This window comes from Mya arenaria, chromosome 13, assembly GCF_026914265.1.
Source record: "Mya arenaria isolate MELC-2E11 chromosome 13, ASM2691426v1".
Lineage (NCBI taxonomy): Eukaryota > Metazoa > Mollusca > Bivalvia > Myida > Myidae > Mya > Mya arenaria.
This window is the reverse complement of record NC_069134.1, coordinates 41,441,575-41,469,513: the sequence shown is the minus strand read 5'-3', so window position 1 is coordinate 41,469,513 and position 27,939 is coordinate 41,441,575. Positions and strand designations below refer to the sequence as shown.

The following is a 27,939-nucleotide window of genomic DNA, read 5'->3' as shown; positions in this document are numbered from 1 at the left end:
ACTCAAGTACCAGTACTGGTTATTTTATAAGAACTGTAGATATGTTTGTCACTATAAAAAGCTCTTTTTAGCTTATGTTACTTAGCATTTGCAAAAAAGAAATATTTGGAAAAAAAAACATTAAAAGCTTTGTTTATGTAATAGTTAGATGACCTGAATAAAAATCTTAATGGTTAAGAATGGGCAGAGTAAGCGTAGCAAACAAGCCCTTCTTAATCATTAAGATTTTAATTCAGGTAATCTAAATGACTTGGAATGCAACCTCATTGGCTGACACATTGTCAGCGCATAATCTGACGCGGGCAGTGTGTATTAGATGAGTCGCAGTGGGCAGACCTTTAAACTACCGCGAAAGTTTAAATTCTTAATGATTAAGCCTAGTACCTAATGATTGCCTAAATGCAATTTCATTGGCTGTAGATGTAGGTTGTGTTTGAAATTTTGTTTAAAAACTTTGTGCAATTGTTAATTGCAGAGAAAGAGAAAATATTGTACTGGAAGGATGTGTGTTTCTGTCAACGAGGAAGAAGACTGAATAAGAGGACAGTTCCAGAATCTTCAGTGAATTGTTTTATAAGGTTTGTTAAATTTCTTTCCAGTATGTAAAACAAGAATTTACTTAAAAAAAAAAATGAATTTTATAGAGTCATTTCAGCTTCAAGTGTATTTCTGATTCTTCAGTCATTGTTGTTTCTACATATTAATTGGTTGCGCTGATATTTCACATTTGCAAAGTTCAATTGCCACTTTCACAGTATTTTGAGCAATTTATTGTGTTCAATGCTGTACATAAGTATATCACAAGTTTTTGTGCGAATGTTGTCAAAATCGATGAAAATCATAGGCCCAGATTGACCAAGCTAATGTTATACTGCTTTCAAATATCTATCAAATAATCGTTCCATAAGCTTTGATAGTACACCCCGAAAAAGGATATTTTCAACACTGTGTTGTTGAGCTTGAAAAAAAGGGGATATTTTCATACAAAATTAAATATCTTATAATAACTATGGACAATTCAAAATTAACATTTATGTTCAGGAAATAAATTTAGCTTTAAAATAATACAAACATTGTGATTATCACTTTTGTGGTTAAGAAGACATGGGAAATTAATTACAGGCATAGATTTGTTATACAAATTTGTTATTTGTTTTTATATTTTGTCAATAAATCAACTTTTAATTATTAGTTCTTTTCCACTTATAAATAAGGAAAATGTGGTGGAGCCGAGCTTTGATTGGGGAAAAATAGCATTAGGGGAATAATACTTACATGATTCATTTAATGTTCAACTTGTTTTCAAACATTTCATTCAACAAACTTATGGTAACATTCATAAATAGCATGATACTGCTTCAATTGCTAAATGTTAAAGATGCACTCTCACAGATTTACCGTTTTGACAACTTTTTTATTTCTTGTCTTGGAATGAGCCAATATTTGCGAAAATCCATGGAAACCAGTGATATAAGACTGCTGACAAAAGATCAGATAGCAGATTTTTATATTTAAGTTCAAAAGTGAATGTTTTATGCATTTTTCTTAAACCGTTAGTAATGGTTTATTAGTAACGGTTTAAGCCATAAAACATTAATTTTGAACGGAAATATGAAAATCTACTATCTGATCTTTTGTCAGCAGTCTTATATCACTGATTTCCAGATATTTACGCAAAAATTTGCTCTTTCCAAGACAAAAAAGAAAAAAGATGTAAAAATGGTTTGAATATTAATGATTTATGGCTAAAACATTACTGACGCTTTGAGATAAATGCATAAAACATCAATCTTTGAACATAAATATGAAAATCTGCAATCTGATATTTTAACAGCAGTCTTATATTTCTGGTTTTCAGATATATGTATTTATGCAAATATTGGCTCATTCCAAGAATAGAAATAAAACAGTTGTGAAATTGTTCAAAGCATTTACCGTCACTTTTATTTGATTTTGTTCACAGTAGAGCTTCAATAATGAATATCCCAGAAACAATGACTTTCTGTATATTTCTTATGCAGTGAATTGATTTTGATGTCCGACCCTTTTAAAGGGACTAGCCACCAGATGAGACCATTGCAAGTAAAATAGAAAATAGTCAAAAACTCACATAAAACTGATATCGTTGTGTACAACGCATTGAATCATACTTACTGATGCATAGTATCACTTATAACACATGTATCTTTCACAGTTTTTGCATATATTTCCAATTCCAAGTTTACTGGCGTTGTCGACCACGTGAAGCCTTGAAATATTCAATGCTGCTGTATCAGCTCGCCCTTATGTGCCTTCTGCCTAAATTGGTTTATGACGGCCTTTCGTGTATTCATATTATTTAAGACGACATCTATTGCATCAGACATGATCCAAATTTATTATACCCCCGACAAACAAAGTTTGAAGGGGGTATATTGGAGTCACCCTGTGGTCAGTCCGTCGGTTTGTCGGTCGGTTCGTTGCAATTTACCTTGTCCAGAGCATAACTTAAAAACTACTGGATGGAATTGGATTAAACTTCATATAATGGTAGAGCATAAAGAGAGGAAGTGCAATGTATAATAACCATAACTCTATTCTTGCCTATTACTGAGTTATTGCCCTTTGTTTCTGTTTTTGTCCGGAGTTTAACTTAAAAAGTACTGGATGGAATTGATTGGAACTTCATACAATGGTAAAGCACAATGAGAGGAAGTGCAGTGCACAAGAACCATAACTCTATTTCAGCTAATTACAGAGTTACTGCCCTTTTTTATTTTTTTCTGCACTTTGTTATTTTTTTCTTGTCCGAAGCATAACTTGAAAACTATTTCATGGAATTTAATAAAACTTCATACAGTGATAGATCATAATGAGAGGGAGTGCAGTGTACAGGAACTGCAATTCTATTTCAGCTTATTACAGAGTTACTGCCCTTTGTTACTTTTTCTTGTCCGGAGCATAACTTGAAAACTCTTGGATGGAATTTAATAAAACTTCACACAGTGATAGATCATAATGAGAGGAAGTGCTGTGTACAGGAACTGCAATTCTATTTCAGCCAATTACAGAGTTACTGCCCTTTGTTACTTTTTCTTGTCAGGAGCATAACTTGAAAACTATTGGATGGAATTTGATAAAATTTCATACAGTGATAGATCATAATGAGAGGAAGTGCAGTTTACAGGAACTGCAATTCTATTTCAGCCAATTACAGAGTTACTGCCCTTTGTTACTTTTTCTTGTCCGGAGCATAACTTGAAAACTATTGGATGGAATTTGATAAAATTTCATACAGTGATAGATCATAATGAGAGGAAGTGCAGTGTACAGGAACTGCATTTCTATTTCAGCCAATTACAGAGTTACTGCCCTTTGTTACTTTTTCTTGTCCGGAGCATAACTTGAAAACTCTTGGATGGAATGTAATAAAACTTTATACAATGTTACAGCACAATGAGAAGGAGTTCAGTGTACATGAATCATTGCACTCTTTTAGCAAATTACAGAGTTATTGCCTTTTTCTGTGTTTTTTTTGTCAAATTTAGTTCCGCACAGTTACTTGAAAACTACTAGATGGAATTTCAGAAAACTTCATTCAGTGATAAATCATAATGAGAGGGGGCGTTTGGGGGTATTAATCACCTTCAGTGATAGCTCTAGATAAGTTTATAGCGAGGCGGCAATTAATGGGTCGCGCATGCCACTTGGTTATCCATGGGTAAACATTCTTACAATTGATAATTTAAACTAGTGTAGTTACTGTATAATTTGATTCTGCAGCCCCATTATCAACATGGAACGTGAACGAACGGAAATGGTGGAGGTAAATGAAGAAGAGAATACAGATGGTGTGCATGTTACGAAGACGTACCAGACGACAGAGGTGGTATATCAGGAGTACGAGCCCTCGTGTCTTCAACGATGCAGCAACAGAATTATACGAGTTCTGGAGACTATGTTTTACATGTAAGTCATAAATGTTTGAGAGAAACTAAATTTGAACAACTGGTATTGATGAAATTTGGTACTCAAGTAATAAGAAGCATAGGCTAGATATAGATCTGTCGTTAGGCGTAAATAAGATTTGTTTGTTTTGACTTCCCCAACCGACCCTATTTTTCCTCTTGACCTTACTCTTTGTTTTGCCGTAGTGTTGATTTTTTTCGTAATTTTCTAAAAAATGTGCGCTTTTTGAGTTAACATGTTGAAATTTGACCATATTATATTTAAAATTTATTTTAAAATACCCTGATATAGGTCAATTTGGTTTGTAATCCCGTTCAAAATACACGGTGATGATGCAAAGCGGATTCTTTCCGTCCACATTTTTCATTTGCTGGTTCTATCCGGCACCGATGCAGATTCTATCCGTAAAATCGCAACAAAGTTCAGTACATCTCAGCATTTTCTTCGCATTGTTACTGTTATCGTTTTGGATTTAGGAAAGTATCTTTATTTTAAAGAATGACCATATTATTAGTGAATGTAAATCTTTTTTTATTTAAGGGATGTCGTGTCAAATTAACCCAAAAAATGAAAAAAAATCCACATGAAAAACGTAGGCGACAAGCAGAAACGGTGTTTTTTGTGTGTTTTTTTTTAAATAACACTTATTCTAACATATTATATTAACGCATAGCAGTTTTATCCTTAGAATCGTGCTTCAAGTTAAACTAAATTCATTGTTCGATCGTGTTTTAAGAACTTTCTTTCGATTTAACACGGCAACGGAATCTAGCGTTTGTGGTCACCGGATTCTAATGGCACGTTACATGTTATATTGTTTTGGAGTCTGTAGGTAGTTAATGCTAGAGGATTGTGTGTGTATTTAGTAAGGGTATACTCTGGTATGCTCAACTGAATAAATGGTTGGGCCTAAAGTAGGCCGAAAAAGAAAAATCTGTTTTTATCGTAGTGGTCTCAAACGTAAAAGAAGGGTCGTGACACTAAGGTCAAATATAACGTTTGCAAAACATATATTTATCATATACTCGAAGGCACTCCTTGTTCCGGAGTGGGGGTGCTAGGTATGTCAGGTTGCCTTTTACACAGAAACAATTCTTTAGTCTTAGTCTGATACTTAGAAGTGTATTTAAGGTATTAGTTTAACTCACTGCTCATTTGTGTCGCAAATATGGCATGAGTTCTATATTCATATACATTGTTACTGTAATTATATAATCATGATGCCTTTTCCTGATATAGGAAACAGTCATTAAAAGGGAAGATGAATTAAAATTATGCAAAATGAAAGTAATCAATAAAAGTGCGTTATTGTATATTAATATATATAGGGATGAAGTATTTTAGTTTACAGATTACGGCCCAGGGAGTATTGCAATGTATAAATTGTACAAGTCTCGTGCATGCCTTTATATTTGCCCGTGCACATGCGAATGCGCGAGCTTCTAGATTCACGTAATAAAGCCAATTAATGACTAAATGGATAGTAGTTAAAACTAATCAATCTGTTTCTTTTCAGGACTTTTGTTAATTAGCATCTATGCTCCAAAAATAACGGTCTTGTTGCAACAATCGAAACCAAACAAAAATAATCATTTGTTTTCAGGCAACAGCAAAGAAGCATTAAGTAAGTATTTACTTTAAATTGTATAAGCAAATAATTCTCAAGACTTTATAACTCTCATATGTGAATTAAGGAATTTGGATTTTGCTCCATATTTATTCATACAAGACGATCTTATCCCGTATCTTAAGAGTAACAAGTAATTAGTTTATTTTGTTGTTTATGTCATTAGAATGCCTGGGAATGATATACGTGTTGATTTGATCTTCTTTTCCGGCTGAAAAAAAAAAGCATATCAAATCTTGGATAGAACCTGGTGCGAGTGTCAAAATATATCTGGTGCCCAAATTTCTGTACAACTACTCATAAAAGATAGAAACCAGAGCTCCGCTGAACCGAGAAGCGAGGACTTTATTTCCACTTTTTATCGCAAAGAGTATATACAGAAGCAAGAAATTAAACTATACCTCCTTCGATACCTTTTTTGAAAAGATAAACGTAATTATCAGGATGTAAATAGCTGATAGTAAGAAAATATTAAGGTTTCGTTTGCATGCTATTTGCTGTCAGAATTATGATGGCTGTTTTATTTTCATTCGTTTAGATGAATAAAAAGATATGGGGCTTTCATTTTTGTGTTTGTTTGTCGATAGTTGATGGAGTTATTCTATAGGTATAAAATCACAAACATAATTACAGGGCTTGTTGTTATTTTTACCGATTTACATTTTGGCATTCCACTTTTTAATGTAAACACGACGGATAGAATCCGCATCGGTGCCAGATAGAGCCCGAAAATGAAAAATGTGGACAGAAAGAATCCACTTTGCATCATCACCGTGAAATTGAACAAATTATGGATGCCTATCCTGGTTTTTTAGCTCTACTGGCCAAAGGCCAGAAGAGCTTATGCGATGGTAATGTGTATGTTGTATGTGCATCCGTGCGTCCGTGCAGTCGTGCGTTCGTGCGTCTGTAAACAATTGCTTGTGAACACGATACAGTCTTCAGTTTTGATTTTATCTCGATGAAACTTGTACAGTATCTAGTTTAGATGTTCATGTGATGATTTTTTTTGTGTGTCTTATATCCTTTTGACATACCTTTTTACAAACTGCTGCCTGATGGAGCACAGTCAAAATAATACTTTGAAAAAAGTGTTTATCAGTGTTTGAGGAAATTAATCACCTACCGTAAATGACTGGGTATAAGACGATAGGGGGTATTAGATGCAGGCAAAAAAATATGTGAAAAATCTGAGAAAAAAAGTTTTGGGTTAAAGGACGCATAGAAAATAAGTCAAAATCGTCTGCCAATCTTGGCCACCATGTTTGTTGACAGTGACGAAATTATTTTTTTTTGTGAAAATGGCGATGGTTATCTTTAAAACCATACAACGATAATGCAAAATATGTTTCATTTTTATTTGTTTCATGTTAGGATAGGCACTGAAAATTACTAAGTGTGACAATTTGTTTCTGGATGGCACTGAAATGTACCTTTTATGACTATTTTTAAGATTTCTTTCTGACAGTATATCGTAAACGATAACCTGTCGAGAATGAATAGGAGAGTTACTGTATGCAAAAACTTTATATGTAAGGGCTTGTTCTCAAAGTTTCAACACTACAGAAAAGAATAAAGAACATGGAAAAGTGCGAAAAATCATGACCATTATTGCATCAGTTTGTAGTATTGGTATGTTAAACAGGTCTTAAGGCAGTGTGAATTTTTCACACCTTATCGTAAAACTGACAAAAATATTCTGACAGTGCCCATCTTTGCTTTTTTATATGCATGTTTAATTATTGTTTTATTCAAATTAATATTTAATAATATTAATAATTTAAATCGTACAATATTTTTTTTAAATTATAAACATCTTGCGATATACCGTTTCCCGATCTTCAAATGCCGTTTTAACCCGTATATACTCAATCGATATGACGCGAGTAACTTCCCTTTCTACATAAATCTAAACAATCTAAACAAACTCTCGGCCTGAAATCGACCTCAGAAAAAAGTTCAAAAGCGTGTTACTGGGTATTATACGCAGGCATTTTTTTACATCGAAATCTGAGGGAAAAAATAGCGTCTAATACCCAGTCATTGCCATTGCATTCCATTATGTGAAGTTGTTAACCACTGCATTATGTGATAAATTGTAGGCCACTGCATTATATGATAAGTTGTTATCCATTGAAATGCGTGATAAGTTTTAGGCCAATGCATTTTGTGATTCGTTCTAGGCCAATGCATTTTGTGATACGTTCTAGGAAACTGCATTATGTGATAAGTTAAAGGTCACCACATTATGTGATAAGTTGTAAGCCACTGAATTTTGTGATTAGTTCTAGACCACTGCATTATGTGATAAGTTAATGGCCACTGCATTATGTGATAAGTTGTTAGCCACTGCATTATGTTATTCGTTCTAGACCACTGCATTATGTGATAAGTTAAAGGCCACTGTATTATGTGATAAGTTGTAAGCCACTGCATTATGTGATAAGTTCTAGATCACTGCATTATGTGATAAGTTAAAGGCCTCTGCATTATGTGATAAGTTGTTAACCACTGCATTGTGTTATTTGTTCTAGACCACTGCATTACGTGATAAGTTGTAGGCCACTGCATTTTGTGATAAGTTCTAGGCCATTATGTGATAAGATATTATCATATATTGTAGACCACTGCATAATGTGGTAAGTTGGATGATGATTTTTACATCTCTTAGGCTACTGCATTACGTGATAGGTTTTTGCCACTGGAGAAGGAGAAGTTGGATGATAGTTACTATAGCAGCTAGGCCACTGCTTTTACATGATAAATTGGATGAAAATTATTATGGCCTTAGGCCACTGCATTATTTGATAAGTTGGATAATAATTATAAAAAAAACCTTAAATGAGTTTTATTGCAATTAATGTATTTTTGAAGATGAATGTACAATATTTGATAAATGAATATAGCTTAGGCCAGAGTTTTTTTATCTTTAGATTTACGGGAGATTTTTCAAAAAGTTGGGTAAGGAGGAGGAAATAAAAATAAAAATAAAATGCATAAAATGTCCCGAAGGGGAAATAAATAAAAATAAAACGGATTTTTCTCCGATTTTTTTTATTTTTTAAATCTTCTTATATCATGAAGACAAAACACACCATACTTGTGTCAGCTATTTCATAGGCTGAAAAAAGGGTGATAGATCACCATAAAGTTTCAAAAGCATAATTATAAGATCCTTTTAATGACTGAAAATATTGACCTCAACACTGTTGAGTTCAAGCGCTCATTAAAATTAATTGTATATATTTGTTCGAATGCATCTATGCATATGAGGTGCATATATTATCAACCCATGGATTTTATGAAACATGTCAGTGTAATAAAGAAGTTTAAATGGCCATTTCTAACCTTTTGCCCACAATATAAGCATATCCTTTCCATTGTGAAGTAATCAAACATTGAACACAGTTTCAGACACGGTATAATAAGGAGGTCAAATGTGTTTTTAACGAAATAGTACCGTGACAATTTACCGTGATGTGGTTTTGATATAGAAAAAATAACCAAAAAAAGTTGACGCCCTGATGGAAATTCCTCTTCACTTCAAAGTTTGACAGGGCTTACGGATACACAGACAGTCAAAATCTACATTTATGTACTTCACCAAAGAAAATTTGGGAGCATTATGATAAATTTGACAAGTGTTATATGTTTCAAAAAACCAGGTCTAAGAACTGATTTTAGAAGCAGTCCTGATAAATATCCTAATTCCAGCTATGCCCGTTGGCAATAAGCAACGGATAAGTTTGACTTCTTGCACTGACTGCCAGATATCTTATGTTCAGATTTTTTCTGTTTTATCGGAAACACACACTATGTTATTATTACATCATTTTCAGTATTCTTTAACGATTTAAATTCTAATTCATTATTAAACTAATTAACAACTACGAATATCACGATACCTTGTGTTTTTCTCTTCAAATATGTGATCGTGAAGTAGTGTGTTCAATGCTCCCCAGAGTCAAATTCAGAAAAAAATATCCATTTTGACTATGATGAACACGATATCATTTTGCAGTTTGTGTTTGTCAGAAGCTATACATTTTTGCACTGTAATCCAATTCATCCTTGTTAATATACGACGTGCGCCAACGACTTTTAATAGACAAAACAACCCAAGAATTTCTGTCTCCTTATTTTGACCGGAAGTTTCGCAATCATTCCACGAAACGCGAACAACATACTGAATATATAAAAAAAATTCACAATAAACACGCTTAAAGTTCTCCACGGTTTGATTTAAATAATGAAAAATAAACATCGGAACGTTTTTGTAGTAAAACATTTCTATATAGCTGCAGAAATTGCGAGAAATAAGGGGTATGACAAAAACTACTTTCACTTTTGACAGGACGTTGTTATGGTAACGGGTACCTGTTCTGTTTCCCCGCGTATTTCCGACTGGTTTACGTGGTTTGTGCAGTAAAAAGACCTATAATTAATGACAATTGGTACACCAGTTGGTTCTGGGATATGGGTTATAGAACACTAATTTTATTTTCTTCTTAACATTGGAGCAACGTTCGTCGGAAAAAATAAAAATAAAACTACGAAAATGAATTTTATTTTTATTTGGGTTTTGCAATATTTAGGTACGGCGCTCCCGTAAATCTAAAGATATAAAAACTCTGGCCTTATAAATATATCAATGTATGTTCATAACCAAAGAATAGAATGCATTGTGCAGAGTATTGAAAGTAATGTGCAATACACAAACCTTAAAAATCTGACATGTTTCCCCCAAAGTTTTGAACCAAATATTTATTTTTCCTGACAAGTATGACTGTTAAGTAAACTTACATGTTCAGGAGTGCAGAAAAGTTATAGTTATCAAATGTCAAATTAAAATAGACAAGGTCATAATAGTACATATACCTTGGCAGCTCTCCAAAAAGTTGAACCACACTATAGAAATAAATAGAAATGCATCCAGGATGAATTTCATGTGATAGAAATAAGATGGGTAATTTGAATTCATAAAGACGTTTCCTGTTCTATAGAGATTTTTTTGCTGAATGAATAAACCAACTTTTAAAGAGTTTTAAAGGGGCTGTACTCTGTATGATGAACAAGCAAAAAAAAAGAAAATTGTCAAAAACTGACATAAACTTGGTATCGATGTGTACAATCCATTGAAACTTACCGTATTTTCTCGACTATAAGACGGGGAAATTTGGTCCCGATTTTAAACCTTAAAGTAGGGGGCCCGTATTATAGGCGAGTCTATAAGAATTTTATAAAGTATTACCATCTCAATAGTTTGTTCTATTGATGTTTTTGTAATGACACACAGCGGGTGTTTTTCACACCTTCGCACATTTGAAAAGATTTGATAGTGACAATATATGCTACTTTGCGTTGTGCACATTCCTTTATTATTTTTTTAAAACAGTAAGATACAACAAAATGTTTTGTAAAATATCGAAACATTAAAATCATGAACAACGATTAATTGATATTTACCTCCTTTCCCGATTTTCTGTTGCCGTTATAACTCAATCCAGTTAAAGTGCCGACTCACATCGAGTTTTTGTGAGTAGCATCCCTTTTGTAAAAAAGTAAACACTCATGTTTTTTTCAATTTATTTCTCAATAAATCATTTTAAACTAAACATTCAATATATTTCTGCGTGTGTTAACTTGCGTGAATTTACCTATGTCAGTTGTTCTCTTCGGTGACGCAGTACAGATACTTACTATTACTGCGTTCTTCCCCGGTCCGATATTTTCGACCTGAAATGGACTTGGAAAAAAACAGATGAAATTCTAATAGCATAGAAAGGACGCAGGCAATTTTTAAGATGAGAATTAGGGGTAAAAAAGACGTCCTATGCATGATATAATACGGTAATGTTACAGTAAAAGGCTTGAACGTTATTATCCTTATGTTTGTGTAGTCCTTGTTGGCGTGAGGTTTTGTTGTCAGTTCTGATTTTTCCTTGACTATACTGGCCTGGGTGTGCATTCAACTGAAACTAGAATTTTTTTTGATATTTAAAAGTGATTTTTTTTTGAAATTTTGATATCAAAAACTAAAATTGTTATAATTTGTGGTTTCTTATGCTTTTCCAGAAAAAAAAAATGGTGCCAAAGCCTGAGCGAGTCCCTTTAATAGACTTTTAGGTTACGGATATTTTGTCTTTCAGTCAGGTCATGTCAAACATTTTATTTATTTATTGTGGCCTCTGAGTTAAAGAGATTTTTAAAATTTTAACCTGTAATTCAACCAAAAAACTATTATAACAATAGCTCTCCCAAGGTTAAAATCATCCTATAGTCAGGTATGCTGTTTTGAAAAAGAAGGATGTCTAATTGAAAAGTGATCATCCTGGACTTTTATGTAACCATACAAAGACTAATGATCTAAAATCTACACCATCTTTATTGAGTTTGTGTGATATTCTATCTCATGAAGAGGTCGCAAAGTGCAATTGGGTAAGGCTGCGGTCATGTGTAACTGATGCAGACTGATTACATTAAATTTCATGGTCCTCTGAAAAGTACATTTTTAAAAATAAAATGTCATGTTTCTGCACTTTTAAACTTCTGAAAATGAGAATTTGTGAAAAAGAAAATTTTATATATTTAAAGGCGAACTGAGTTGAATGATCTTGATTTTTTTAATCATTTTTGGCAGAAATTTAACCTTTTTATTTTTTCTAACCAACTAAGGTATTGTTAAATTCTCGTGACCTTAAGGACTGGTGTGTTCACGTGACCTTTAAGGACTGATGTGTTCATGTGACCTTCAAGGACTGCTTTGTTCATGTTTTTAGATTCTAATGCAGATATTCTATCTTGTAAAGAAGTTGTAAAATGTCATTTAGTAATTCAACGCCCAATGGCAACTCGGATGGTTTCTCAATTATAATATCAAGTTTCATTGGCCTCTAAGGGTATGAAGTACATTTTATCCGTGTTTTGCTCTCCTTCAATTTTTGCACAATTTGCAGTCTCGCTAATGCTGGCGTGCTTCGAATAGGCGCCGACCCTAATGTTTTTATAATCAGTTTGATAACAAAATGAAAGACTAAAAAAACAAAACAAAAAAAAACAACAATTTTTTTAGGACTAATTAATAAATAAACTTCTGGACTTGTAAATAACTTATATAAATATAATGACAGACTAAGTAGCCTTTTTTCAGCTTGTTTGTATTGTAAGAAACAAGGACACTCATTCGATTGGTATTGTAAACATAGTTGTGCAAAACCGTAGTCATAATTTGAAAGAAGCAATTCAAGATAATAAGATAATACTTAAAGGGACTGTACACCAGATTGGAACCAAAAAAAGTTTTTTTCTGTAACGAATCTCAGGACAATTATTTAATAAAATGTTTTACTCTCTGATATCATAAATGTAAAAAAAATACCAAAATGAAAAAAAAATCATTTTTCGACAATGTTCTTTTTTCCCGCTATTTCATCATACAGAGTACAGCCCCTTTAAAAACAATTCAAGATATTAAGATAATACTTTAAAACAATTCAAGATATTAAGATAATACTTTAAAACAATTCAAGATATTTACATATATCCTAGTAAACTTGTTACAAGTTATAACACACCCAGATGTATCAAGGCCCATAACTCTGGCTTTGTTCATAGTTGAGTTATTCCCCTTTATTAACTGAAAAATCAACAACAATCTTGCAGTGCGGCTCTTGTTTTAACCTGGGTATAAAGCTTTCAATGTTCGAAAACATTAATTGACCTAAAATGCACTAAATGATATAAGTGCATCTTACTCATTTGAACCTAGGCTAAGTCCAGATAATTGAACGTGGACGGATTTGTAAAACTGTCGTCTGTTTCATTTGAAGCTTGGTTTACCAAATTTAATTAAAGAGGTAAAATATGTTTTAGTAGACTTAATGCTTAATTTGTGCAAAATACTTCTGCAATAACATGGTAAAATATGAAAATATAAATTATAGCCTTTTATAATCTATTGATAGCAACAAAGACTTACGAAGTGATTGTTGGGTTTGATCCCCACCAGGGTGAGAGTGGTCTAGTGATATAGGTGTCCACCTCTCACCCAAGCGGTTGGTGGTTTGATCCCCACCAGGGTGAGAGTGGTCTAGTGATATAGGTGTCCACCTCTCACCCAAGTGGTTGGTGGTTTGATCCCCACTAGGGTGAGAGTGGTCTAGTGATATAGGTGTCCACCTGAGTCTCACCCAAGCGGTTGGTGGTTTGATCCCCACCAGGGTGAGAGTGGTCCAGTGGTATAGGTTGCTGCCAGGGTGTGGTTGGTCCAGTGGTAAAGGTGTCTGCCTCTCACCCAAGAGGTCCTGGGTTTGATCCCCACCAGGGTGAGAGTGGTCTAGTGGTATAGGTGTTCGCCTCTCACCCAAGTGGTTGTAGGTTCAATCCCAACCAGGGTGAGAGTGGTCTAGTGGTATAGGTGGTTGCCCCACTCATTGTATTGTTTTCTTATGTCATATGCACTTTAAGCCCCATTTCTGCTAGTCACTAATTAGTTCTGCAGTTTATTTACTGTATTGAAAAGGTATTAAATGATTGGAGGCAGATTTGTGTATGTATATGGTATTAACAAAAGCTTGCAGTTTTGATGAGATTCCATTCTACAAGGTAACGGGATTCGCAGTCTACCTACTGACTGAGTGACTGAATGAGCTGTTGAGTATAAAATAACTGAATAATGCAGTCTGCTTATTTTTTAAAGCTCAGTCTCTAAATCAAATTTGCTTGCATTGTAAACTAGATTTTACTAGTCAAATGGCCCATGGTGCTATTAATGAAACAATGAGCCTCATCAAGTTGCATTGTTGACTAATGATGCATTAACAGACAGGCGCGTAGCTGCCTTTACCTGAGTACGCGGCTGAATCCACATGATTCTGACATATATAAAAACAGCGTAAGTTATAGTATGCGTACTTGACTCCATGATCCTAATACTGTCCATTTTCCAGTACTAAATAAAGCATCTCAAAACACCAAGAATGCATCAGATCGCACAATGGTTTACAAAAATTTTCCCTGAACTCCCGTAGCACAATTATGAATCCACATGAGTAGAGGGCTAGCTACGCCCCTGACAGAATAAGCTCATAAATACTGCATTACACACTCTAAAATACTGCATTGCGCGCTGGTATTATAAAATTGAGGTGTTGATTAGTTGAACTTTTAACTGAAACATTGAGTTGAAACAGCAAGTACATATATTTACATTAATTCAAGTGTTGATAATATTGGTCCCACATTCAATGAATCATATTTTGGTTTTTCTATTGAAATTAACCTTTAAATCCTTTTTCAATGAAATTAACCGAACTATGCTAGATTAATTACAATCTACTGACTTGAAATAATAGATAAATGTGAATAATTGCTGGGTGTTTTGGTATAACTTTACTTCACCGAAGACCCTGTTTTAAGGATGGGGTTTGTCTTTGGATGGATGGGTGGATTGGCGCCTGGGCAAGTGGTTAACTTGTGATTTCTGCATGATTATTGTAACTTGGTATATTGCAAGGTCATGTGGATATGTACCTTGGTATTGCATTTAAGGTTGGTGGTGGTCAAGGTCAGTGTCATTGTACATGGAATAATGCCGAGTGATGAAACTTGGTATATACCCCAGTAGTAAGCTGCTGTGGAATGCATTTGAAAATGAAGGGGTAAAGGTCAAGGTCACTGATATGCAAAAGAATAAAAAACAGTTTTCTCTTGAGATGAGTATGGACTGATGTATAGTAATGCAACTAGGTTATTAGTTTACTCACGTTAAGTCCATTTGAGATTGGTTGGGTCAAGGTCACTGTTATAAGAAAATAGGAAACAATGAATTTTGCTCAATGACCTATGTTAAGAATGATGTGCATCATGTGATCTGGCATTTCCAGTTAGATTGTTGGATTGCTACATATTTGATGTTTGCAAAACTTTTAGAATAGGTAATTATTATTATTTCTTAATTAATTTCTTTTATTATTTAGTTAATTTCTTTTATTATTTCAGGGTAGGCCTGTACGTTGCGCGGCATCCATTTCTCACAATTCTGTTAAGTCTTTCCCTCTGCGGCCTTTGCGGAATCGGTCTGATGCGGTTTGAACAGACGACTGATGATGCGAAGCTCTGGGTCCCAAAGCAGTCACGCGTTCTTCCAGAAAAGGCCTGGGTCGATGAAAACTTTCCCCAGCAATATCGATTCACCTCCGTTATTGTCACGGCTTATAATATCTTCTCGCCTACAACAATTAATTCTGTAAGTTCTGGTTTATCATGAGTGAAATAATCTCTCTCTTAATAAATACATATATATCACGCCTCCATACATAAATGATGCAACGACATTGGTACAGGACTGGTCACACAGTGACCCAATTTTGTTCCATTTTGGGTCACCAAATGTATATCATACCAAAATGGCGTCTATTTTACGATTCCGATGAATAAATGAAACATTTAAACATGTTAACAGGCCTCTGAAATTACCAGAAAGGGGGCTACACTCTCTCATACAATTTAACTGAAATTCAAATCAGCCTATTATAATAAAAAAAATAATTTACTAGCAGGTATTTTTATGAACCAAAATTTTATCAACCAGTTTAATGTATGACCTTTAGTTCTTATTACATAATTATAATATTTTTATTGTATTTCAGATGTATGATATGTATCTGCAGTCTCGGATGACCTTTACTGTCGATAATAAAAACCTGGACTACATGTGTGTCAAGTACGTTTTTGAAACAAATATCCCCAAGATGTCCTTTGCTTTTAAATTTAATGAAAACAGACTATTATTACAAACCTTATATATATATATGCTTTCTGGTGGTTTATAGAGATTTATCAGTGAAATAAAAGTGATATTTCACTGTTTGAAACAGTGAAAATATCAAATTATAGTCTCCTTATCATTATTTGGTGTCAGCCCCAAAAGAAAAACATGATAAATAATTATGCCTAAAAAAATAGAACTGAAATGCTATATATATGATGTACAGTTTTCACTAATTTCAAAAGTTTAACCTGAATGAAAATGATATAAAATTTCTTTGATTATTGTATGCCATTAGAGGTTTCTGTTTTTAAAAGAAACAACAGAAGTGTGTTGACTTTCACTCGGCTATGCTCTTGTTAAAATATGTCTTCCTTAAAGATTCCTTTGACCATTAACATATTTTACTTTTCGAATCATAACCTATTTAGTATAATTTTTATGGGTTATTGAACATTTTTTAGGATTGGTCACATGTGCCATGTCAAAAGCCTCCTAGAATTGTGGCAGTATAACGGCACAATCATTCGAAGTCTAACCCTCGATGATATTCTCCAAACGGTGAACCAGAAGATAGCATACAGGTTGGTTTCTTGAAATGTATATTTAAAAAATATTATAAAGTAATAGTTTATCTACGGCCAATCCTGAGAAGATTTTAATTTGCAAGATTTTAGAGTTAGCTCCATTTCTTTATTTTTTTTCTCTGACATTTTTTTTCTCTGACCTTTTCATAAATTCTAAAGAAATTACAACCTCTAACTCCATATTTTTGGGGAGAGTTGAGTATGGGAGCGATAAGGTTCATTTCCAACATATTTGTGGTGAAATTCAATTGTTCATATTCACTCTTGGGCCATAAAAAACTCCCCAGGAATCACAATTCTTTCTGCAAATGCATGCACCGTAATGACAGTCTATTGTACTGAGGTAAAAACTCTAATATGTTTTGGTGCACTTTAAAAATATTTAGACTTAAGCATTTTTTTATCCAAGTATAAAACTTTCTATTGAATTATGATATGCCTCTAGTCAACTGTATAATGCACTTTAGCAAGCACTTTACTTTAACGTGTATTAATACATTAGGTCATTCAAAGGTCACTGTTGCATTTCAATAATTTTGTTTATAATATACTTTTTGTTAAGACTTACTTTAATATAATTAAATTGAAGAATGTGGTATGTTCGCTTTCTGTTTCAGAAAATAATAAAATTATTTACACTGTTTTTTTAATTATGTTTTTTTTAAGGAGGGGGGGGGGATGAAATGAAATGCCCCTTCACCTTAAGTTAGCAGAATTATATCTCTAAACTTTAATTGACTTCACACATCTGATTAAAGGCAGATTTTTTTCTTAATTGCTAAAAAATGTCACTTTATCATGGCAATGATATCTTATATAATCATATCATATCATTATTTTTTTGCTTGTGTATGATTGAGAAAAAGACCAGATACTACACATCTTTGTTCTATAAAACATTTTCCTACAAGTTATATTCACAATTAGATATATATAATCATATGTGACAGTGCTTTTCAGTTAAATAGAAATTCTAGTTTCACTAAAAAGCTTTTACAAAAGAGAACATAAAAAAAATGCCTGCACCGGAGCAATTAAAGTGACGAGTGAGAAAAATCACATGGTTTATAGGTCAAAATCCCCTTTTTTCTGAGCACAATCCCCTGGTACCCTTTTGGAAAAATAGCATACATGCTTTTCGTCTTTCAATTTGTCCATTTTTGTCTTAAATAAAGCTAGCCTTTCTTGGCCTTTAATCGAGCGGGGAAGAAAAATAAGGACATAGTTTTGGCTGAAACTGTTTCTTCTATCTCTTTAATGTACCTACATGTGAAAAAAGCATATATTTTGACAACAGACTCCAACAACAAGAAATTACAGGCCTTGAAAGTTTCAGTATATTAAAGTACTGTAAAGCAAATAATGAGTACATGTACAATGTATGCATTTGGAGGTAGAAAAACAGATGCATGGATTGATTTGTGGAAAGTAATGGAAAGTGATCCTGTTGAAATATTGATCAGGGTGAAGCCGCTCTGACAATAAAGTAAGCAAGATGTGTCAAGACCTCGTGAAAGAAAATCTTGTCTGTGTAAATTCCTCAAACTAATTAGCACTTATGTAGCCATTCATGAAATGGTCTTATTTCCTTTTAGTATAGTATTATGTAAAATTACAACACGTATAGCTAAAGTGGACAAAATTACACAATGAGGTGATGTACTTTGGTTTTGCATCAGATTTTCATTGAATTTGCCCATGGTGTATGTGTTAAGATGTTGGGTAGTATTTCTGTGAATAGTACAAGTACAGTCTAGTCTTTTGGTACAGTTGTAAACATGTTACAGTCATGGCAAAAATTCTGTTACCAGATATCACAGTATGATGCAAAAACAATTTTTACAAGTCAAGCAAAGATGTTACTGTAACATTAAAAGGACTATACACAATATTGGCACCAAATCTCAGGATAATCATTTAATAAAGTGTTCTACTCTTTGATATCATAATTGTAAAAAAAAAAAAAGAGTAAATTGTGTCGGAGACCGGGTTTCGTACTGGTATCGCCAAAATTGCAATCCAGCATTCTATCCGCTGTGCTACCAAGGCTTACCTCGACTAGCCAATCACGCATAAGGAATTGATTTTTACTAGGTAGATATACCTAGTAATCTTTTTTAATGGAAAAATATGAAAAAACTGTGAAAAATAAATTCATTGTAAACTATGTGGTATTTCAGTTACTCTTCAATAACCCTGAATTGTCCATTGTCTGCACAGGTGAATGGTCTAAGTAGTTGTTTTAAAATTTGTACTTATTTTCTTTTCTTGGGAAGAATCAAGATATTAAAATTTTGTTTGAGTGTCTAGGCATATTTTAGCATTGGATCCTTATGCATCATCATTAATTTTGGAAGTGCACTGGGGTTATCTGACCTTTGTATAAAACCAGGTGAAAGCTTATATTTCTTTTAGTTCAGTAGGCAATTACATTGTAAAGTTTACAATAAAGGACATTATTAGTCTTCAAACTCAATCCACTTTAAAATTTCATAAAAGGCAGCCATTTTCCTTACAAGCGCTTAGATGATGATAATAGGCAGGTTTCAAGTTTTATTTTCATCATTGCATATAATATGCATGTGATATTACAAAACAATGAAACATATTTCAGTTGACATCATAAGCAAAAGCGCCGGCTTTTGCCATCTTGAAAATTGTGCGCCATATTTTTTTGTTGTTGTGAAATTAGCATTAGGTTAAATAACAATTTTTATTTTCTATCGGAGATCTAAGAAACGGGCGGCGGAAAAAATAAAAATAAAGTTAGGAATTTGAATCTTTTTCTTATTTGGGATTTGCAATATTTAGGTACGGCGCTCCCGTAAAACGAAAAATAAAAAAAACTCTGGCCTAACACTTTTAAAAATGTCGATCTATATTTTATGGGACCTGCAGACACAATACAACCAATAACAAGATCAATAGCTTTCATGTATATTGTTATGCAATGAATTATGATCCGAACATATCCGAAGATGTTGCGTTCATCGATTGATGAACGCAATTGCCGAAAGGCAGTTCATTTCAGGAATGAAAGTTGAGGTGTAAATATAAATTTGTGAAAAGGAAATCATAAAATAAATAACTTGAATGTTCTTTCGTAAACATATGTTTTAGTTACGATTGTCCAAAATGTCATGTGTTTGGAAATTTGAAAAACAACTCCTTATGACTTAAGCGCAAAAAGTTTTATTACATGGACCTTGATTATATTTATCTATTTATATGCACAATATAGGCTGATGAAAAGAAATGTTGTTTTTTAATTTAATAACATTATTATATTTAACACAATTTAGTTGAAAAATGTTAATGATTTGTTGGCGCTTTTTTTACTGTGGCCATTTATTAAATTAAAAAAGATTTTTTGCATCGACCTATATTGTTCCCCTTTAAAATGTTGGGTAAAGAAAAGCTTAGATGGGTCAATGGGTCAGGTTACTTCAAGGTTACCCTGTTTTGTTTAAGAACAAAAGTAGATAATGGTTTTCAAGACCCACATGCATGACTTACGTGCACTCTGTATGATGTGTCTAAACATATCGGTTTATTCATATGTCAGTGGAACAATAATCTGTTCAACTTTATGTACTTGTAAAAGCATTTGGCATAGATATATCTTAAGTTACCTTTTAAACAGGCAATAAATATAACAAATTACGGGGCCAGGAAGGTAAATTTACAAAAATTTGAATACTAATTGTAATTTGAATAAGGCTATATTCTTGTTCTGCAAATTACTGATATTTAGGTTATCTATATTTAATCTGTAAGGTATGAAGTTAAGGTTTGAAATTTAGTTGAGGCTTAGACAATAAAACGTTTGTTTTAGGTTTCAGGACCTACCATATTTTCCCCTTACCCTAGATCTTTTTTGCATTAAGAAATGTTTTCTTTTATCATTTGTTTGATTATTTTATTTTTTCTTACAAAATGAAGTGTTTTTGACTTTTTAATACCATTGATGCTAAGATGGATTGTATATGTGTTCTTAAGCCTATAATGTATAGTTTTTGGTAACAAAATAACATTGAGAAACAATTTGCCTAATAAAAAAATACAAAGAATTTCCGTCCTACCTACCCTATTTATTTTGCATGAAACCTGAGACATATTTTGTTTAGCCTGTTATGCTATTCAATTGAAATTTGGAGAGATCTTGTTCAAACTTAAGTGCAAAAAAGCAGTCCAAGTTTAGGTGAACTTTTATAAAGTTGAAAAAATTATGTGAGATTTTTTGTATGGTCGTAGGTAGGCTTTTTTTACATAAATATAAATAACACACGATCTAATTTGGGTTGAAGCCCCAGTTCTGTTTTTTTTTCTGTGGTCTACAGAATAAGTACCACAAATGGAAGTCGGGTATCGTCAGATCTACTTTTAACATGACAAGTAAAAAGAATTAATGTGCAGATGTCACAAAATGGGGTGTATGAAGTAATGCGGTTTAAAATAGTGCGAATTTTAAATATGTTCATAAGATTGTAATATAAATGTGAATTTGAAAGCAAGCCGCAGAATCTTATATTAATTTTGGTGAGGAACCAAGGGGAATAGATAAGTTAATAATACAGAAAATGTAAATGTGTTGAAAAAAGACCCTGCCTTACTTTATTGTCTAATAGTCAAAACCAGCCAAAATTGGGTTTAATTTATTTAACTTTACACCAGCAATACACTTGTTAGACACAGGTTTATGAGTTACTGTTTTGACACTAGCTAATTGTATTAAAAATTCTTCATTTTTCATCATCCTATCTAAGGTAATGACAGGCACTGATTGGTCACAGTTTGGGGCTGGAAATTCGTGATGTGCAAGATTTGGGAAATATTGCAAAATATGTATGAAACAAAAATCAAATCCTAGTAAATAGTCATATGTTATATATTTTGATTAAGAATTGTATTTTTACATTTTTGGTCATGAATTATGAAATGTTTACTACTTGTACATTTTAGCCCAACGTACGGTACAGAATTCAGCCTGGAATACATGCTAGGAGGTATACGTCGAGATAACCGCGGAAAGATTTTAGGGGCAGAATCAGCAACCATGCTCTGGGTTCTACATAAAAATCCTGAGGTATTATTTGGTGCCTGTAGTTGTGAATTTCTGATCTTGATATATGGTCCTCCAGATAATAGAATTTAGACCATTTTGCTCATGTTTTATGTGGCCTGTGTTGAATTGTGAACACTTTGCTTATGATTTACAGGCTTGCACAAAATTATGAACACTTTGCTTATGTTTAATGTGGTCTGAGTGGAATTGTGAACACTTTCCTCATGTTTTATTATGCCAGTGTAGAAATATGAGCACTTTGCTCATGTTTTAAGTGGCCTGCATTGGATTGTGAATACTTTGCTCATGTTTTATGTGGCCTGCATATAATTGTGAGCACTTTGCTCATGTTTTATGTGGCCTGCTTATAATTGTGAACACTTTGCTCATAATTTATGTGGACTGCTTATAATTGTGAACACTGTGCTCATGTTTTATGTGGCCTGCTTATAATTGTGAACACTTTGTTCATGTTTTATGTGGCATGTATATAATTGTGCACACTGTGCTCATGTTTTATGTGGCCTGCTTATAATTGTGAGCACTGTGCTCATGTTTTATGTGGCATGTATATAATTGTGAACACTGTGCTCATGATTTATGTGGCCTGCTTATAATTGTGAATACTTTGCTCATGATTTATGTGGCCTGCTTATAATTGTGAGCACTGTGCCCATGTTTTATGTGGCCTGCTTATAATTGTGAACACTTTGCTCATGATTTATGTGGCCTGCTTATAATTGTGAACACTGTGCTCATGTTTTATGTGGCCTGCTTATAATTGTGAACACTGTGCTCATGATTTATGTGGCCTGCTTATAATTGTGAACGATTTGCTCATGTTTTATGTGGCCTGCATATAATTGTGCACACTGTGCTCATGTTTTATGTGGCCTGCTTATAATTGTGAACAATTTGCTCATGTTTTATGTGGCCTGCATATAATTTTTAACACTTTGCTCTTGTTTTATTTGGCCTGCTTATAATTGTGAACAATTTGTTTATGTTTTATGTGGCATGTATATAATTGTGCACACTTCGCTCATGGCAGACATGTATGGATCATAGTGTCTGGCAGCAGCCTCAGTGTCTGTTCACTTCTGCAGGTTCACACTTCCCTGTCTTCTCTATAATTTATACATTTCTTGTGCAATACTTACAAAATATGGTTACAATGTTGAAGAACACAATGTCTTGGGCATGTATTATAACCAGCCTGATCGCACAATTCACTCTGGACTTTTTGCCCTTGAATCACGGCATTTGACCAAATTTACTTATTGATTCTGAAGTGTGCCTGATTTATCTACAACAGTTTTTCATAGATCCCTTTCATACTGACTCATGACATGTATAATTTTATGTATTTCTACATATTTTAAACTTTTATTTTCAGTTTGAAACAGCTGCCCTTGACTGGGAAAAACAGATGATAGACATGGTGAATGCTGGCCGACCATATTTTGCCCAGTCATATATCTATGCAACAAGGACGTAAGTGTTTTGGCGTCAATTGGTCCAAGGGTTTTAGCTAGGTTTTAAAAAGGGCAGGGTGCTGCAGGAAAGGGACAGGGTAAAAGGGCACATTGTATCGGGCTATTAAGAACTTAAATAAAATTATAGAACAAAGCATCGAAGGCCAACACTTCTTTATAAACAGCAGGATGTATAATAATCTGTGTGTTCATTACTATTGTTCTGCAACCATAACAAAATGAGAATATACTGGGTAATAATATGGCAACATGACATTAAATTGTAGGTTTGATGATGAGGGTTACGGAGCAGTGAAGGCAGACACATCTCTGTTGACCGCTGGGTTCATGATCGTCTATGTGTTTATTATTCTAGTCCTTGGAAGATTCAATATGGTGGAAAACAAGGTACTTGGATTGTTATTCTTTATCTTAAAAGACTGATATGTCCCCTTGTGAGAAAAATGTGCAGCAAGACTTGACCTTGAAATCCGGTGACATATGGCCCCCAACCAGTGCCTGTGAATGTATAAGTACTCCATATCCTATCTGTGTTTTTCTTGAGATCATGTTTATTTTCTTTGTTCTCTATCCTGGAATTTCGGAAACAATGGCAGGGGCATATGTCATTGTACTGAAAACCTGTGCAGCAGTTCAATTGTAAGAGCACTCACCTTTTCAGCAGGAGGTTCAAGACTCAAACTCCAATCTGGCTGCATATTTTTTTCTCATTTGATGAAAAGTTATTGCTTTTTCTTCGGTGTTGTCAGTGAAAGCATTTTTATGCCCCCACAAAGTGGCGGCATATAGGGTTGCCCTTGTCCGTACGTACGTCTGTCTGTCTGTACGTACGTACGTCCCGAAGATTGTTTCCGATCTAATTCTTGAAAACCGTTTGTCCAATCCTCACCAAACTTTAAACACATGTTTGTGACCATAATATCTTGATCAAGTTCGATAGTCATGGAAATCGCTTTAGTCATTTAGGAGTTACGGCCCTTTTTTGCCAAAAATACTTCAAAAATATATGTTTCCAATCTAATTCTTGAAAAGTATGTGTCCAATCCTCACCAAACTTTACATACATGATTGTGACCATAATATCTTGATCAAGTTCGATAGCCATGGAAATCGCTTTTGTCATTTAGGAGTTACGGCCCTTTATTTGCAAAAAAAGACTTGAAAAATACGTCCCGAAGATTGTTTCCGATCTAATTCTTGAAAACTGTTTGTCCAATCCTCACCAAACTTTTAACACATGTTTGTGACCATAATACCTTGATCAAGTTCGATAGCCATGGAAATCGCTTTAATCATTTAGGAGTTAGGGCCCTTTATTTCCCAACAATACTTAAAAAATATCTTATCCAATCTAATTTTTGAAAAGGATTTGCCCTTGTGCAGATTATCCTGAATAATCATTATGGCTTATTTTCTGTGACAAAAAATCGAAGTGGGGGCATCCGTGTCCTATGGACACATTTCTAGTTTTAATCTGAACCTTCAAACCACTTTCACTGAACCAGGTACACATATTTCAGGGGCAAAACACGATGCAAAGATAACCAGATGAGTGTTAAAAACCGCCTGTGGTGCAATTATTTGCTCGCCTGTTATCAAAGAAGAATTCTTTGGTACTGTGATAGCCTTGGTGGTCAAGATATAACAATGAAACTTGGTACACATGTTGCCAGAGTCAGTACATGCATGCAATATAAGGGCCATAACTCTGGCTTAATAGTTTTTGAGTTATGCCCCTTTTTAAACAGGAAAAGAACAGTCAAGCATTTGCATTCACTCCGTGGCACTCTTGTTGAATATTGGGACACAAATATTTTGCATTTGAAAATTATTTGTTTTACAAACAATTTTATAAATAATTGTTATAAGCATTATTTGCACAAATGTGTTTTATCAATATTGTTTTTTCCAGTTATATGTGTCCCTGACCGGTATATTCACCATTGGGCTCTCCATCCTGTTCAGCTACGGGCTCGCCATGGGCTTTGGGTTCCTCTATGGGCCCATACACAATATGATGCCTTTCCTGCTTTTGGGTATGTGGGCAGATAAGAAAGAATAAAAATGAAATCTAAATAATTAATCAGTGTCAATTTGAATTAGAATTTGAATTAGAAGTTTTTGAAGTTAATTAATTTTTAAAATTGACTTTGAAATATGAACATAATCAAAGTTCTTAAGAACTGAGAGAGAAAATGTAGATATTGTTTTTGTTCTATGCGTTCTCCAGGCAATTAAAGGGAGGTCATTTTATAACTGTTCATGTGTTCCAGGGAGTTAATAACCAAGGGAAACAACTAGATAAAATTAATGTCAACATGAATATGAATGGTTTCTCTTTGATTTTTTGCAATGCTAAAACAAATCAGACTTATTTAGTAGAATGCTTTTTGATTCATTTTAAGATGAGATTAATGTTGAGCATAATAAAAGTTCCTTTTAAAGGTCATCTTTTATAAAAAAACAAAAAAACACCAAGGTATTGTCAGACACTTGGTGGTGTTCTAGTCATCATCATGAAATAGTTTTGCTTAAGTCGTAACTCTAAAACTCTTGAAGATATTTACTTGAAACTTAATACATGTTTCCAATGACATTTCACATGTATGTAGATAAGCTGGGTTGTTGATAAAGAAAAGAATCAGCCTTGCATAATTGTGTTTATAAATTTCATTTTATCTTATTTTACTCAACAGGTATTGGTGTGGATGACATGTTTGTGATCGTTGGAGCATGGCAGAATCTCAGTCCTCAAGAACAGAAGCTGCCAATTGACAAAAAGATGGCCTTGACCTTGAAACACGCGGGTGTGTCGATAACGGTGACATCAGTCACGGATATTGTTGCGTTTGCGATTGGGAGTTCCACGGTAAGGCTTCCTATTGAAGGCTCTTAATGTATCCGATGTACATATAAGCTTTTCGTTCCATCCAGCCATCGGCAATAAATTCATATTTTGATGCCGAATGACTCCATGTAATTTTGTTATCATTTAAAATACTGATCAGTAATATGTTAAATAAGTTACTGAAAATATTACAGATAGAATTATGTCAGTTTGTTATTTTGATCTTTATTTTTTTACTGAAATCGGAATTGAAATTAATGATTTTTCAATATTTCAAAGTCAGATCAGCCTGTTAATAATGTTTGTATCCGTTTAATGTTCACCTATTTTAACATATCCTTCCTTTACACATTAAACCCTTTCAAATGATACTGAAAATTAATTTGGGGTCATCAGGCATTCCTCTTGCTCTAAATTGTTTCAGCATGATGTTGCCAGCATGAAAAATGTCATTTTACATGTTATATTATACGTATATAACTAGTATAAAAACTTGAATAGTGTTGAAAATGTGATTTTGCTATATATAGCAGTGTTTTATATTAAGCTCTGTGAATAGTCAAAGAAGTATGTATGATATAAAAAGAATATCAAAATCATGGCCATTCAGAACTAAATTTGTTGAACTCATTTATGAAAATTGATAGAATCTCACCAAGAATCGTTTTTATCAATTTAGAAAACTTGTTTTATATATTTAGGGTTATCACAAACTTTCGGTTGAACCGACTCAAATAGTGAAGTAACAGCCCAGCTGTTTCTTAATCTACTTGAGATTCTCTTACTTTTCCAATTGCCATTTGAATCGTCAATTTTGGCAGGGAGCTGGTTCTTAATTAGAACACTGATATTCTATATTAAATAAACACTCATGTTATACATGCTCTGCATATTGACATAAGTTAGGATACATATAAGATTTACATACAGTTCTTCTATTTCAGGTCATCCCAGCTTTAAGCGCTTTCTGTGCGTACGCAGCCTTCGGAATTCTGGGATTATATTTCCTCGTCTCGACATTCTTCGTTGCCATATTGACTCTGGACGAGCGAAGGATTAGTGATAATCGAAACTCTGTGATATTTTGTTATAAGCATAAAAACTATGTGCCAAACTCTTGTAGCAAGCGCGATATTATAGGATCTTTTATAAAGAAGATCTATGGACCGACTTTAATGAAATTACCATGTAAAGTAAGTATATTCAAATTATGCAATTTTAAGCTTGTTTTGGATTCAAAGAAACAAAGTTGAGGTATTGTAATATCCTGCATCTTATTTTCTGACCAATGTGGGGATGGAATTGACCCCATTCAAATGCTTAAACATACTTTTTTCTCAACTGCGAAAATAAACTTTCATGTTTTATTTAGTGCACACAAAACATTGCAGGAGCCCTATAGTTTTCTCCCACCTCAGATAAGTAGATCCAATAATTTTACCATGCTAGATATTCTTATCTTGCCCACGGGCGAAGATAAAATGCCCGTATGGAACTCCTTTTTTAATAGTCACCACATTGTAATTACCTCCCTTGTTGAAGACTGGACATCGTCCGTAGCAGCATGGAAACCTTGTCTTGTGGCAATATTTAGAACACT

At 33.6% G+C, this 27,939-nt stretch overlaps 1 protein-coding gene across 7 annotated transcripts in view; it reads left to right on the top strand.

Moving 5' to 3' along the window:
• LOC128214032 (NPC1-like intracellular cholesterol transporter 1) overlaps nt 1-27,939 on the top strand; it is a 60,713-nt gene that overhangs the window by 9,150 nt on the left and 23,624 nt on the right. For 6 of the 7 annotated variants that reach the window (XM_052920248.1, XM_052920249.1, XM_052920251.1 and 3 more), the window contains exons 2-13: nt 476-578; nt 3,763-3,948; nt 5,552-5,572; nt 15,575-15,821; nt 16,225-16,298; nt 16,808-16,927; nt 21,893-22,016; nt 23,392-23,489; nt 23,758-23,878; nt 25,404-25,527; nt 26,188-26,360; nt 27,284-27,532. In XM_052920248.1, the coding sequence (XP_052776208.1) occupies nt 3,776-3,948; nt 5,552-5,572; nt 15,575-15,821; nt 16,225-16,298; nt 16,808-16,927; nt 21,893-22,016; nt 23,392-23,489; nt 23,758-23,878; nt 25,404-25,527; nt 26,188-26,360; nt 27,284-27,532 (1,524 nt within the window). In that variant the 5' untranslated portion in view covers nt 476-578; nt 3,763-3,775. The remainder of the gene's footprint in view (nt 1-475; nt 579-3,762; nt 3,949-5,551; nt 5,573-15,574; nt 15,822-16,224; nt 16,299-16,807; nt 16,928-21,892; nt 22,017-23,391; nt 23,490-23,757; nt 23,879-25,403; nt 25,528-26,187; nt 26,361-27,283; nt 27,533-27,939) is intronic. The other variant, XM_052920253.1, reaches the window with a different exon arrangement.